We start from the raw sequence: 14,915 nt of genomic DNA on the forward strand, positions 1-14,915 counted from the left end.
GGCGGTAGGGGTGATTCTCTGGCAACTTGATGGATCGGTTATTTTCGCAGCATATAGGTTTATTTTCAAACGATGCACTGGAAGTGGAGGTACATGCAATCATGCAAGGGATGGCTCTTGATATACGACACTCAAATCTTCCAAGTCATCGTCCAATCTGACTCCAGTGTGGCATTGTTCTATCTAACAGGAGATGGATTAGATCGTTCTGCCTATGAACATATCGTTCCCGAAATTAAGGCGTCGATGACAGACATGGAGTTTATTCCCCAAAAATTGAATATGGATCAGAATAGAGTTGCCGACCGCTTGATAAATTATAGTCGTATAGAGTGTACGACGACTGTGTGGGTGCACCTAGGACGACCATATATCAAGGATCTTTTTGCCTCTCGATAACTCTATCAATATGAAATAAAACTCATTTTTCCCCGCAAAAAGAAACACCGAAGAAGAGGAGAACCATGACCATTTGTTTTTCCACTTCTTGTTTAGTGCTTTTTGTTGGAACTAATTAAACTTGAGCTGCCTCCCAGCCCTTGACCTTTATGACATGATTATTTTTGCTGTCTCTATGTGGAATGGCCATCTCTTCAATGAACTAGTGATTCCTGGGGCTCGGAATATTTGGAAAATCAGGAATTAGGCTTACTTTGATGTAATTCCATTGGACCTCCCCTCCTGGCTCCCCCTACTGCGCACTGGTCACCTACATTTGAGCTACAAGGCCAGACCAGAGAGACTTTCTTTCTGCTTTTACAGCAAACTTGCATCTTTAATTTGTGTTGTCATTTGCTTTGTCTACTTTGTTATCGGAAGAACATAGTACTTAGCGACAAAGCGGTTAAACCCATCGTGCAGCTAGCTAGACAGCTCTTCGACTGATTAGCTACAAGTGGCTAAGCATCCAGTCCAGTCCCAAGTCAGCAGCACCACATCACGGCGGGCAGTGATTAGCCCTTGACAGTTTGTTCGATTTTCCATATACAACGTGACCCACTCCGAACATAATGAATAGTGTAATTGTGAAATCGAATCAACAAATGGTCCCATGGTCTAGTGGTTAGGACATTGGACTCTGAATCCAGTAACCCGAGTTCAAGTCTCGGTGGGACCTCTTTTTCGTATCATTTTTTCTGTGCTTGAAAAAGATGCCATTCCCTATTCTTTTGAAGGAAAAAGCTTGCTAATTAATAATATATTCATTGTCAATTACTACCTCTGTACCCAAATATAAGACCTTTTTCCCCCTTCCTTTTTTCTGTGCTTGAAAAAAGATGCCATTCCTATTCTTTTCAAGGAAAAAGCTTACTGATTAATAATATATTCCAAATCCTTAAAAGTGCACGCGCATTATTTCGATAGAACGAGCGGCCGGCTCCTAGCCGCACGATCTCGCTAGTGTTGTCGCGAGTACCACTTGCAGGTGCTACCTGGTCGGGGGAGAGACTTGCCACGCGACACACCCTTATCCTCTCGTCCCTTTTCTCGACCAATTTCTCCACCGCAGCGCCCCCGCCGCTTCTCCCGTGCCGCGCCTCTCTTCCCCTTCCTCCCCATGGCGCCGCCCTACTCTTCCCCTTCCTCCCCATGGCGCTGCCCTACCCTTCCCCTTCCTCCCCATGGCGCTGCCCTACCCTTCCCCTTCCTCCCCATGGCGCCACCTCTCTCCTGCCCTTCTTCATATGGCGTCGCCCTTCTCCTCCACTTCCTCCCCATAGTCGATGTTGCTGATGTGGATGGTGGGGCCAAGGACGATGGACTGGCTGGTGTCCAGGGCGGCATGTGCGGTGTGGCCAAGAACGACGGCCAGCACACCACGGCATCCTCCCCAATCGTCACGCTGCTCCCTCCCCTACCAGATCCAATCTCGGGTCAACGCCATCATACGAGGTCTGCTTCTACTTACTAGTACAGTAGTACTTGGCTACTTGCAATTCAGATTGGGCTCTCGTGATAGAAGGATATGCATGTGTTGCCTGTTGCTTGGACCTTGGAGTTGTTTTCCCTTGGATGCTTAATTAGCACAGTGCTGATACATGGAGTAATCAATCCAGCTGGCTGATTGATTTGGTAGTGTTTCTCTTACTCCAACATTGATTTGAACATTCATTGGGTTACATCATAACAAATAAGAAACTAATGAACTGAAAATGTTCTTAGATGAACAGATCCAAGGTTGTTTTGGTAGTGATGTAAGGATATAAAAACAAGTGAAGTTCTCAAGATTTTTTGTCATTGTTTGTATGATTTACGATCCAACTTTTCAAACTCACGGATCTGTAGTTGATGGAAGTTGATCCATCTATTTCTCGCTTAGACTACATTTGTCGTTATGGTAGCTCTCATAGGAGGTAGAGATCGATCCAGTTCGATGCCTCTTTTTTGTATTGAGTGATATGCAATGCTAAATTTGGCATGGTTAGTTGCACAGAGAGGTATTACAAGTTTCACCAGAGGTAGAATAGTTTGCACACTTAATTATATATAGTTGCACAGAGAGACTTCACAAGTTTCACAGGAAGGTAGTCGGCCAATTTTTGGTGCTATATGGTGCAACTCTACTACTAAATGATGCAACTTTAGTAATGCATTATATATGCAAGTTTTTAGTTGTATATCTCACATGGTAATGGGTAGTTAAAGGTGGTGGCAACTGCACAACTACGTTTCGGCATCTTGCTCAATAGGAGCTACGGTGATTAGGATTATGGTGGGTTCTTACGACGATTAGGATTTTAATGGTGGGTTTGAGTAGGATTTTCACGGTGAACTGTTCTAATTTTGTCACTATTGATATGGATCAGGATCCTATTTTGATCCATCTATTCTTGCCTACACTGCAATTGTCTCGTTAAACATAATACTCTTTGTAGAGCTTCATTGCATTATGTACCTCTCTTTTTCTCGTAAGTGCATCCGTGTGGTTTCTCTGTTTTCTTGTAAGTTGGATGCATACAAGTAACCAATTGGCTAGTTTGTTGTAATAGTTGCACAGGAACGCAAACGTAGTTGGATGACACATATACAATCTCAGTTGGCTAGCCAACTATTGAAGTTGCACAATGAGGCCTAACCAGTTGCACAATCGATGGTATTCAGATGGATACACTATGTAAATCATGTTCATGCAGTGTGTGTGTGGTGTTTTTGATTGCACACTCATGTGTGCCCTGTTGTCAAGGGTATGCGTTTGTACAGGAGTTTGCAAATCAGAACAGTACATATCCTAGTTGGCTTAGCCACACTTACGCAGTTGCACAGGTAAGGGATATCTAGTTGCACGGTTGACGGCTAGTTTAGTTTTGGCTCCAGTGTCTAAATCATGTTAGTGTATGCTGATTTTTTTAGTGCACACTCATGTGTGCCTAGTTGGCCATACAGTGCATCAAGTTGCACACATTCTTTTTTTGTTTTATAGGTGTGCTTTGAAAAGTTATCTTGAGTTGCTTACCTCATGGCATTTTTTATATAAAAATTGTTTTTCCTCATTTTTCTTCTATGCATTGGGTTGCTTTGACTAATTTTTTTGTTTGATTTTTTCACAGACCAAAAATGGTTGTAGAAGGAGATGCAGCTCCTACAAGGAGAGGTATCCTCAACTTCTATAGATGCATCCTGAACTTTTAGTTGCACAACAATCAATTAGGACTGGGTATCCTCAACTTTTTAAATAGTTGCACAACAGTATCATACGAGTTGGCATCCTCAACTTTCATAGTTGCACTAGAACCATTTGGGAGTCGGCGGCCTTGAGTTTTCAAATAGTCCCACAACAATATTACATGAGTTGGCATCCTCAACTATTTTAGTTGCACAAGAACCAATCAGGAGTTGGCATTCCCAACTTTTTTTATAGTCCCACGACAATGTCACATGAGTTGGCATCCTCAACTATTTTAGTTGCACAAGAACAATTAAGGAGAATTCCCAACTTTTTTTTAATAATTGCACAACAATGTCACATGAGTTGGCATTCAACTCCTTTAGTTGCACAAGAACCATTCATTAGGTGGCATCCTCATGTGTTTACATGCATCTAATTTTCTAGTTTTGGCTTCTTTTTTGCATCATGTGCAGGTTAGGGGGTGGGGGAGCTGCTGTAAATTTTTGCCCATAATTCTCAGCTGCAAAGTCACATATACTATTGTGTGGAAAGATCAAAGGAAGAAAACACATGCAGAATAGATTTTTGTCTAGTTCGTAGTTATGCTTCACAGTACCTACAACATACTTTTCTCTTTATTTTTTTCCTTTTTTTGCTACATGGACATCAGTTCTTCTGCATTATGTGTGATATAAGACTATCTATGTGCTCTCTCCTATATAATTGCACAGTTTCTGCATTTTGTTGCACACAATGCTTCAAATGCTAGCTTGTCCCATGATGTAGTTGCAAAAAAATCAGTTAAAATTGCACAGGTACAAGAGCTCCCCTTTTTTATCTCTGTTTATGCTCTCTTCAACAATGGAGAAGCTATTTTTGTAAAGAGAAATTTGGTGAGGGGGAAGTCAAGGAGGGGGTCTAAACAGGAGGAGAAAATGATGACCTCTTCTTTCACCCTTGCTGGTGCTACCCGGTACATTCTGATCTGTCCTTACTCTTTCCCCTTTTTTTCATGGCAAATTGTTCCAGATCTGTTGTTAGTTCACTTTGATTCATCTACCATAGTAGCTTTGGTGATGGAGATCTAGACCAAGGAAACCATTTGTTTTCTAGGAAAGAAGAAGGTGGGAGCAGGTAAGGGCGTGGGGAAGAAAACGTTGGTGGCCAGTGGACATAAGAGCTTCGGGAGAGGAGGGAAGGGCACATGATTGCCTGGGTACCGCGTTGGGCGCGTGATTTGTTGGCTTGGCGCGCATGTGTTGCTACCGGGGGAGAGATTTCCTTTTATGGGACCGGGGGGACCGATTCTTTCCTTTCCTGGCGGCCGCTCGGGAGTGCTAGCGGGCCAACGGCCGTCCGCTAGACACGTCCATAATATATTCATTGTCAATTACTACCTCTGTACCCAAATATAAGATGTCTCTGTAGGATAAACTAGACTAGAAAAACATCTTATATTTTAATACGGAGGGAAATTTCATTCTCGTTATTATTTTGAATCTTCTTTGTAGAGTATGTATTTTTTGCAAGTTTCTGTACAGAATTAGGAGATTTCCTATTTCTTGTTTTATGAGAATAACTTTACGGATTTGCTATTTTGTAGTCGAGTGTTTTCCAATTCGTTGTCATTCAAATCTATCTCCGTCCGTTCTCGCGCAAAGATTCGCGCTGGGTCCTGTGGTTTTCGGGTTCGTTTTCTTTGTCGGGCGCGCTTTTGTTTCTGCCTCAGCCCGTTCACCACTGCCCCGACCCAGTACTGTTTGGTTTTTGTCCTTTTTGAATTTTGGGTGCCTTTTCCCCTTTTCATTTGGGCGCCTTTGTTTCGATAAGGCTGAGAGGAGAGAGCTCGAGGAGGCGATTCCTTCTATTCATGTTGATTTCGAGATATCCCACCGGTAGATCTTGCATTCTCCCCCCTTTCTCTTCGATCCTTGGTTGCCACGGTTTGTCGTTCTTGTCTTTCTCCCTCCCCCGTGGGATTTGGCTTGTGTTGTGCCAGTGTAGCTGTAGCTTCCAGATTTAGGTGAGTTGTTGTCGTGTTGTTGTAGGTTTTATTGTTCTTTGTAGTCCGCCATGATTTCTTCTATTAGTTCTAGGCCTTTGGGTATAGGCGCTGGTAGGTGGTTGTTCAAGGTCATCTGATGGTTTTGGTCGTCTCACCCTTCCCTCGTTGAAGTTCTCCCCAGTCCAGTGCTTGATTTGTTTCCTTCGCTGTAGATGTATAAGTAGGTGAGGCTGTAGTTGTAGCGGTGAATATCCCTCGTGTTTTTGTTGCAGATGGTAGTTGTAGGTGCATGGATATAGCAGTGGATTCGAGTCCCCTGTTGATTTCTTTTCTGCTAGGCTGGTGGCTGGATGTCTGTTCCGCCTGCTTTTTTGTTGTTAGATGTAGTTTGATTCTGATGGCTCATGCGATGTAGATGTAGATGCTATTGGTGTATCCTTCGTCTAAATTTGTTTGCCCTTCTATGTAGATGTAGCCGCTTTTTGATTTAGTTACCTGCTCAACTATGGTTTCTGATGTGTTCAGTTTCCTGCTTAGTAGTAAGTGGTCTCTGTATTGGTTCATGTTGCTGTTGTAGTTCTTGAATTTGTTCAGTTACCCGCTGGTAGTTTAGATGCAGGTGTTTAGTTTCCCTAGTTTAGGGTTTTCTCAGTGTATCAGATTCAATGAGTCAGCTCTGCTTTATTCCTGTGTCTATATGGTTTTCTGGTGCATTTCACTGGGTGTATTTCACTATAATCCACATGTGTTTTTTAGCCCTGTATTGGTTCAGTAGGTGTTTCCCTTATTTTGTCAGTGTTAGATCATCCTACTGAATTTGTGTCTACTAGCCCTGTAGTGCTGATGTATTTTAGTGTAAGCTCAGAAACTTTTGATGTATTTTCAGTGTAATATACCCCGGAATTATATGTATTTTATCCCATATTTTGAGTGTATTTTTCAGTGTAATATACCCTAGAATTATAGTGTAATTTAGCCCATATTTTCAGTGTAATACCCATGATTATTTTTTGTATTTACAGTGTATTAGAGTGTAATTTACACTGTAATCATAGTGTAATTTGTCCCATAATTACAGTGTAATTCTCATGCTACTTATATGTAACTACAGTATAATCTTCCCATAATTATAGTGTAAGTTTCCCCATAATTTTTAGTGTAGCCCTGATGCTTCTTATATGTAATTACAGTATAAAATTCCTCCTAATTACAGTGTAAATTCTCCTATAATTACAGTGTAACCGTCATCCTTTCCATAATTTCTGTTTTTTTATTTTAATTTCAGGCTCATTCTTGTTATATATTCTTTGTATTGTTGTGCTGCAGTTATTGTGATTATGATCTATATTTGAGTCGTCCACTGCTGTATTTGCGGTGCAGTATTTGTATTTTCGTTGTAGTTGTAAGGAGGTAGCTGGTTGTTGTGTATCAGTTTTTTTCTTTTAATAGTGGTATTTAATTGTTTGAATTACATTGTAATACCAAATATTTACTCTACAATGGGATTTGCAGTGTAATATACCCTAGATTTACGCTGTAATATACCCCGAAACACTACAATTTGCCCGGTTTAATGTGTAATTTGCCTCAGAGTTTCATATATTTACACTTGTTTTTACACTGTATTTTGAGTGATACTCGCACTGTACTCTGTAAGTTACACTGTAATTTGTCCAGATTTACGCTGTAATACCCCTAGATTTACTTTTGTAACTTACCTCTGAATTCCCCACTGTAATCCATGTGCTACTTTCACTGCAATATACCCTATATTGACACTATACTATGTTCTGTTTTGGCAGTGTAATTCATGTGCCTTTTCTATGTAATTTGCCTAGATTGTTGTGCAATTTGCCTTAGAGTTTGACTGTATTTAGTTTGGTTTTGAGTGATACTTGCACTGTACGCTGTAAGTTACACTGTACGACTCCGGGCGCGAGTGAGGGGCGGCCGGACGGCCACAAATTGGCAAAGAAGGGGAAAAACGCCGACGCGGCAACCGTGCGAGTGCAGGAGTCCATCGAGCATTGCCTCGCCGACGCCCAGACCCGGGCCGTCCTACGTGAAGAGAAGACCGAGGCGCAGTGGTCGTCGCTGATGAAGAACAGCACCATCAAGCTCGACCTGCTCCGGACGAACGTCGCCGCGAAGAAGAGGAACACCGACATGGCTTTTCTGATGGGCGGGGCGGACATGCTCCAGAGCGACGACGAGGAGCTCAGGGCGTGGTACATGGCGGAGCGCGGCCTCATCCTGAATCAAATGCGGACGGCAACGCTGACGACGCCGACGACTCAAGCTCCCGCGCCCACGACCACACGGACGCCAAGCCCGAACAACGCCTCTACGTCGCCGCCCAGCAGTGCTGAAGCCGCGCCGACACAGCCCAGCACCGAAGCAGCTCCGACACCGCCGAGCCCGAGCACGCCGACTCCGCCAACGCCTGGAGCCGACCCCGCCAAGTGAATCATGCACGCGAACTTGCGGCGTGCGACGCTCTGTTTTTTGTAACGCCAGACTACGTCCGATCGCCGGATTTGTGGCGTCTTTTGAAGGCGGGAACGACCAAGTTTTAAATTCCTGCATCCTGGGGCCGGCGCTTGGGGGCGTGACTGGGAGTTAGGTCGCCCCCAGAGGCCGAACTAGCGCCAGGACGTCCCCAGACCACTCTATTTAGGCGCCCTGGAGGGCCGAACGGCTGGAGATGCCCTAACAAGCTAGTGCGAGTGTGCACTTGTTGCTCATGAGAGGAGGGAGCACGTCGCATGTGCCGTTAAGAGGATCGCAGACGGCCAGCTGTATGGGGATGGGCCCGGCGGAGATCCAACCATTGAGGCTCACGAGGAGGAGGCCACGAGTTCGCGCCACTGCTTGCAGGTCGTGGCGCAACGAAAGAGGGAAGCGGCGTCCTCCACGCGCACAAGGATCTCCCGGGCGGCGTCCTTCGGGAGCGCCGTTTCGTCCATCCTCACGTCACGCACGGTGTAGGACACGGTTTTTTTTTTGAGGGAGATGCCATCATGGCGGTTTATATTTCATGAGCAAAAAAGGCTACATCTTCTGACAAAATGTCTAACAAAAAACCCGGAGGCTCGGACTGCCATACAATGGTTCGCGAGTCCTCCGACATAGTAGCCAACATATCAGCCGCCATATTGGCTTCCCTAGGGCCGTGTTGAAAACTAACTGAAGCAAAATTACGACAAATAAAAGCGCACTCCTCATAAATAGCTGCTGCCGGTCCAAGCGAGTTGCCTCCAGATTGCATCACTTGGATCACTTCCATACAATCGGCCTCAATCACCAGTTTGTTGCAGCCCATGTCGTTTGCCAGAATGAGGCCGTCTCGGAGCCCTCGGGCTTCCGCCGTCGCCGCGTCCTCAACGAACCGAATGTCGCTACATGATGCTGCAATGAAGGATCCAGAAGCATCACGTAAGATTGCACCTGAACCCCCTGAACCAGTGTCCTTAGAAAAGGAGGCATCTACGTTGAGTTTTACAAATCCCTCACTTGGCTTGGTCCATCCATGTCTCACAATCTGGACTGGACCCTTTTTCTTTGCTCTTGAGAAGTTCTTGGACAGCGTCGAAATCGCTTGTGCTGATCGTGTAGGATCCTGTAGCTGTTCACCATGCGTAAACTTCCTCCGCTCCCACCACAGGTACCAAACTGTCGTTGCGATTAACTCTTTACAGTTAACACTCGGAAGCAGCGGTGCCGGTACATTAGGAGTTAGAAGTAGGTCAGCCAACACTGCCGCACCTTCCCTTTCGAGGGAGCAAAGCTCGTTGATCTTGTTTGCCATGCCCGGTGCACACCAGACAACTTGAACACGTTGACACTTGAAGAAGGCATGGCTGATACTCTCACAATCCAGACCGCAAATAGGGCACTGTGAGTTAGTAATCATATGCCGATTAGCCATAATGCCCCGACAGGGTATTGCACCATATAGTGCCCTCCAATAGTGAATTTTCACTTTGGCTGGGACTCGCAATTTCCAAAGAATTCTCCATATAGGACTAGTACTTGCGGAGATCATAGAATTGGTTCTCCTCAACTTTCGTCCATGCTGGTGATCCCACTCCATATAATAGGCGGTCTTAACCGTGAATATCCCTGTCCGGTTATAATTCCATGAAACGAAATCCTCCATCATACCCAAGGCAAGGGGTATGTTCAGAATTCTTTGAGCATCAACGGGCCAGAATATATCTCTGATTAGTTGTTCGTCCCATTCTCTACTCTCCAAGTTAATAAGCTCAGAAACATTGGTGATGATTATATTACCTCTCCTTGTCATAACTCTTCTGTTTGGGCTGCTAGGAACCCACGGGTCATCCCATATGCTGATTTGGGTGCCGTCTCCCACCCTCAAAATGTACCCTTTTTTGAAAGTTTGGATACCACTCCATAAGCTCTGCCAAGTGTATGAACTCCCTTTTTTGAGGCTGCAATTTAGGATGTCCCCATCTGGAAAGTACTTAGCTCTGAGTACTCTAGCACATAGTGATTCCGGTTCAGCTATTAGTCTCCAGCATTGTTTGGCCAACAGTGCCAAGTTAAAACAGTGTAGATCTCTGAACCCCATGCCACCATTTCTCTTCGGGACACACATCTTCCACCACGCAAACCAATGCATATGCTTCTTCTCATCCTCATCTCCCCACCAGTATTGGGACATAGTAGTAGTTATCCCATTGCACACTTGTTTGGGAAGCTTGAAGACTGACATTGCATATGACGGTATAGCCTGCACGACGGCTTTCAATAGGATTTCCTTTCCCCCAAAAGAAAGTAGTTTTTCCTTCCATCCTCTAATCCGGCTAAGAACTCTATCCACAAGGTGTTGAAAACAATCTGTTCTATCCACCCCCACAATTGGGGGTAAACCCAAATATTTATCTGTTATTGCCTCCACCATAATATTCAGGATCGTGCAAACTTCGGCCCTAGTCTCCACTGGTGTGCAAGGGCTGAAGAAGATACTAGATTTTGCTTCACTTACCAGCTGGCCGGAAGCTGCACAATAATCATCAAGTGTGCGGCGGAGACTCGCTGCATTGGTGGCGTCCGCCCTCATGAGGACGAGTGAGTCATCAGCGAACAAAAGGTGGGACACTGCCGGCGCATCCCTGCACACCTTAACCCCCAACAAATTTCCATTCTCCTCCTCGTGCATCAGTAGGCTTGAAAGACCCTCAGCACATAGTAAAAACAAATAGGGTGATAGCGGATCTCCTTGTCGGAGCCCCCTAGTAGGCACAAAATAATCTGAAAGGGAATTATTCACTCGCACCTGGTATTTAACAGACCGCACACACTCCATAATAAGTGTCACCCAAGCCACAGAAAAACCCAAGCGGAGGAGTACCTTCTCTAGGAACACCCACTCGACCCTATCGTATGCTTTGTGCATGTCAAGTTTGACCGCACAAACTCCATATTTTCCTTTTATCTTCTTTTTGATTGCATGATAAGATTCAAAAGCCACCAAGAAGTTGTCCGTGATCAACCGTCCCGGGACAAAAGCACTTTGGTTTGGAGAAATTATTTCTGACATGAGAAACTTGAGCCTGTTGGCCAAAAGCTTAGAGATTACCTTGTAAACAACATTACATAAGCTGATAGGCCTGAATTCTGTGATCACCTCAGGGCTCACCACCTTCGGGATCAGTACGATGGTAGTATTATTCCAGCCCTCTGGGATTTTCCTCGTGTTCACTGCCAACAAAACTTCGTCAGTTAAATCTTCTTCAATAATGTGCCAAAACCTCTTATAAAATACCGCGTGCAACCCGTCCGGGCCAGGCGCCTTAAGATCACCGATGCTATACATTGCTTTTTTCACTTCCTCACACGTATATGGTTTATTAAGGTCTTCATTCATTGCATCTGAAACCCTCGGTTGCACTTTATTTATCACCTCTTGGTCGGGCTCCAGGACACCCGAAGTGAACAAAGAGAAAAAATAAGACGTCGCATGCATCTTAATTTGGTTCTGGTCCTCTATCCAATTTCCCGCATCATCCTTCAAACGTTTAATGAAATCCTTCAAACGTTATCAGGACACGGTTGAGAGCGAGGCGAGGGACTCCGCGCTGATTGGCTTCTGAACTTCTAATTGAGCCGTGCGTGCCTATGTGCCGTTTCGTTACTTGGACTCATGTTCCAACCTGTAACTTGCTTTTTATACTCCCTCCATTTCTTTATAAGGTGTATTTGTTGTTGTCCCGATAATGCCCACACGTGTGGGTGCTAAGAGACCTGGTCACACGTTTCGTGTGGTATCTAAGAGAACCGGTCCACATATCTATGTGTGGACAAAACAAGTAATGCCCACATGCCTGGTCTTTTGTCTCGTGGTCCCTTCCACACGCCTACGTGTGGGCAAAATAAATAACGCTCAGACGCCCGTACGTCCGGCCTTCTACCTCACGGTCCCGCACGCCCCGCATGACAGTCACCACACGTTCCCGCAGTTGCCATGGTTGGGATCCTCGTTTAACTACAGTTGCCATGTTGCTAAACTACAGTTGCCATGGTTGCCCAACTGCAGTTGCCATCTTAGGTCAAGTGCCAGATGCCATTTTTGGACAACTTCAGTTGTTGCCATGTATGGTCTGGTCTACTATAGTTGCCATGATTTAAAAAATTTAGGAGTTGCCACCTACTAACACTAGGCAGTTGCCATGTAGCATTATAAAAAGACATGGCAAAATAACATGTTCGGGTAAAGAGAGAGTTGCAATCTGCTTACAAGCACACTAGGGCAGTTGCCATGTATCCTGCAAAACACATGGCAACTGACAGCTTTGGGTGTGGGAGAGGAGACATGCGTGTGAGCGACGGTGGTATTTTTAGAAGTTGCCACCCACTAACACTAAGCAGTTGCCATGTAGCACTACAAAAAGACATGGCAAAATAACATGTTCAGGTAAAGAGAGAGTTGCCATCTCTGCTTACAAGCACATTAGGGCAGTTGTCATGTACCCTGCAAAACACATGGCAACTAACAACTTTGGGTGTGGGAGAGGAGACAGGCGTGTGGCCGAACTGATAAACGCCACACACCAGCCCCTTTGCGTGCGTGAAAACTGGCGTGTGGGCGAACTGCTAAACGCTAACATATCAGTTCGTGCAAACATACATGTGGACGACCAGATGAATGCCCACACACCAGCCCAGTCCTATGTGGCATAAAAATCTGGCAGAACATGTCAAGATTCGTGCAAACATAAATGAACGTTGATCCATGCGTGTGGGCGAGATGCAAACGCCCACATGTGTGGACGTTAGTTTTTTTATTGTTTTTTGATAAAATTTCAGAATGTAAGATGCATTTCTTCTAATTCGTGATAATTCCCTTGTTAGACCTTTAGAAAAGAGAAAAGTGTCTCTCTTCTGATTGTTTGTATCTCTCCTTATAACAAAAGAAGAAAAATATCTCTGGACTAACTGTTTTACTTGCCGCTAACTAGCCAATTTGCCATGGATAATTTCATTCTAACATGTTTATAATTATGTGCCTTGGTTATTGCCGAAAATAATATACCTTACATAAAGGAACGAAGGGAGTAGTACTATATAGTATAGGAATAGGGTGTCCGTATGTGAATTTATAGAAGTGAGTGTATGAGCTTGTTTTATGTTCAAAGAAAAAAAAACATATGGTGCGCGCTGGTTGGGTTCTGATCGGGCCGGGCGTACGAACGTACGTGCCGAGTAGTATAAAAAACCGTAGCTTGCATGCATGCACACGTGTATTTTTTAACTTTTTTGCACACATATATGATTGCAGATCGTTGACGTTGATGGATCAAGTTTACATCAGCAGCAGGAGCGAAAGCGCCAGCAAGCAGGCGGCGAGGGCGAGCAGCGGCACTGCGGCGGGGGCGGGCGAGCCGGAGATGACGTCGCCGTCGTCGTCGGGCTCTTCGGCCTGGTCGTCGTTCTGCGTGCGCGAGGGCGCGAAGGGGGCGACGTAGATCTTGAGCTTCTGGCCCTCCTCGCAGTGCTTGCCGACGCCGCAGAAGTAGTAGCGCGGGCCGGCGGGCGGGATGAGCTCGATGATGGTGGGCCCGTTCTGGTACCGGTTGGTGATGTTGCGCATGCTGCACCCGTCGAACAGGTCCCGGCTCGGCACCTCCACGATGTTGTACACCCCGCTCCGGTACAGGAACACTGCGCGCATGCGATGCGACGGCCGGCGTCAAGGATCGATTGGCGCCCGCCGGAGCCGGAGAAGAAGGGGAAAATATATATAGGAATTGATGATAGCTAGACTCACTGAGCTTGTCGCCCACGCTGATGTTCCGGGTGCGGGCCCATTCCCCGTAGTAGGTCCGGTTGGGGGCCATCTGCCAGCCCTTGCCGGCGCCGACGATGTGGTAGATGCCCGCCGACGAGCCGGCGACGAGGGACGCCACCACGGCCGCGAGGAGCAGCAGGGAGAGGCAGCCTTTGCTCCTCTCCATTTATTCAACGAGATCGATCCGCCGGCCGGCTTGATCTTGGTTTCTCGATCGATGGACGACTCCTATAGATAATCGACTCGTTCGTACGTGCGTCCTCCTTCCTTTTTCCTCCCCTTGTACGTACGCGTGTGGAAGAGAAGAGTTTGGGATGGTGGTAGCTAGCCAGAGGAGATCTAGCGCCCCCATGTGCATGCATGCATGTGATCGATGGAGCAGGACTTGAGGGAGTCAATGGACGACCTTGCCTATTTTTTGCTCTTGGTTTGGTTCCTGCCTCTGGCTAGCTCTTCCCTAATATTGGCAAGTGTGTGATGGTCGCCGGTGAGTTTGTAGCCAATGTACGGATTATCCCTGATCGTAGTGCTTTTATAGATGTGCGGTCGTTTGGCTGGCCACACAATTAGCTCAACTGTAAACAACACGAATTTGTACGACCACTGGCTGCTTGTGCGTGCATGATCATCACTCGTGTGGCATGCTGGATCACGGAAAGTGGAGACGACAACACATGATGACTCTGATTTGATGGTGTTTCTCGAGTACCAGTCTTGAGCTTCGGGATGAAAATTCCATGTCTGACCCTAGTTGGTTACCTTGTTGAATGCTTTGCTTGAGATTTGCCCGGACTAAATATTCAGGGTGAAAGCACACAATCTGGTCTTCAGTGGTTGGTTGGATCCAACGGTGGCAGCATTTGCACCCCACTCCCTTCCTGAAGTCGTTGTTTTTTTAGAATATTTATCATAGCCCTTGTGTTGTCAAGAGATGATTGATGCCGATGGTGGTCGTTGTATTTCGTCAATCACTATCTTGATCCCTTGGG

General features: G+C 45.7%; 2 protein-coding genes and 1 non-coding gene across 3 annotated transcripts; 2 read left to right on the forward strand and 1 right to left on the reverse strand.

Moving 5' to 3' along the window:
• Positions 1-1,045: 1,045 nt before the first annotated feature.
• TRNAQ-CUG lies at positions 1,046-1,117 on the forward strand. Its single transcript has one exon. It is a non-coding gene; the product is annotated as a tRNA-Gln (tRNA).
• Positions 1,118-1,540: 423 nt separating this feature from the next.
• Positions 1,541-4,259, forward strand: LOC119344598. The gene is made up of 3 exons (XM_037615015.1): positions 1,541-1,893; positions 3,549-3,592; positions 4,081-4,259. Exons 1-3 carry the CDS (start codon positions 1,559-1,561, stop codon positions 4,083-4,085), a joined length of 384 nt encoding a protein of 127 aa, XP_037470912.1. The 5' UTR covers positions 1,541-1,558; the 3' UTR covers positions 4,086-4,259.
• A 9,181-nt stretch (positions 4,260-13,440) lies between these two features.
• On the reverse strand, positions 13,441-14,254 carry LOC119344700 (cucumber peeling cupredoxin-like). The gene is made up of 2 exons (XM_037615096.1): positions 13,906-14,254; positions 13,441-13,799 (listed from the first exon to the last, which is right to left on the reverse strand). Exons 1-2 carry the CDS (start codon positions 14,090-14,092, stop codon positions 13,441-13,443), a joined length of 546 nt encoding a protein of 181 aa, XP_037470993.1. The 5' UTR covers positions 14,093-14,254.
• Between the last annotated feature and the right edge of the window lie 661 nt (positions 14,255-14,915).

Source organism: Triticum dicoccoides, chromosome 1A, assembly GCF_002162155.2.
Source record: "Triticum dicoccoides isolate Atlit2015 ecotype Zavitan chromosome 1A, WEW_v2.0, whole genome shotgun sequence".
Classification (NCBI taxonomy): Eukaryota; Viridiplantae; Streptophyta; class Magnoliopsida; order Poales; family Poaceae; genus Triticum; species Triticum dicoccoides.

Coding starts and splice junctions, on each gene's coding strand:
- LOC119344700 (XM_037615096.1), bottom strand. CDS start 14,092: ATGGAGAGGAGCAAAGGCTGCCTCTCCCTGCTGCTCCTCGCGGCCGTG. Junction 13,800..13,905: donor CAGCGTGGGCGACAAGCTCA/GTGAGTCTAGCT, acceptor GCATGCGCGCAG/TGTTCCTGTACCGGAGCGGG.
- LOC119344598 (XM_037615015.1), top strand. CDS start 1,559: ATGGCGCCGCCCTACTCTTCCCCTTCCTCCCCATGGCGCTGCCCTACC. Junction 1,894..3,548: donor GGTCAACGCCATCATACGAG/GTCTGCTTCTAC, acceptor ATTTTTTCACAG/ACCAAAAATGGTTGTAGAAG.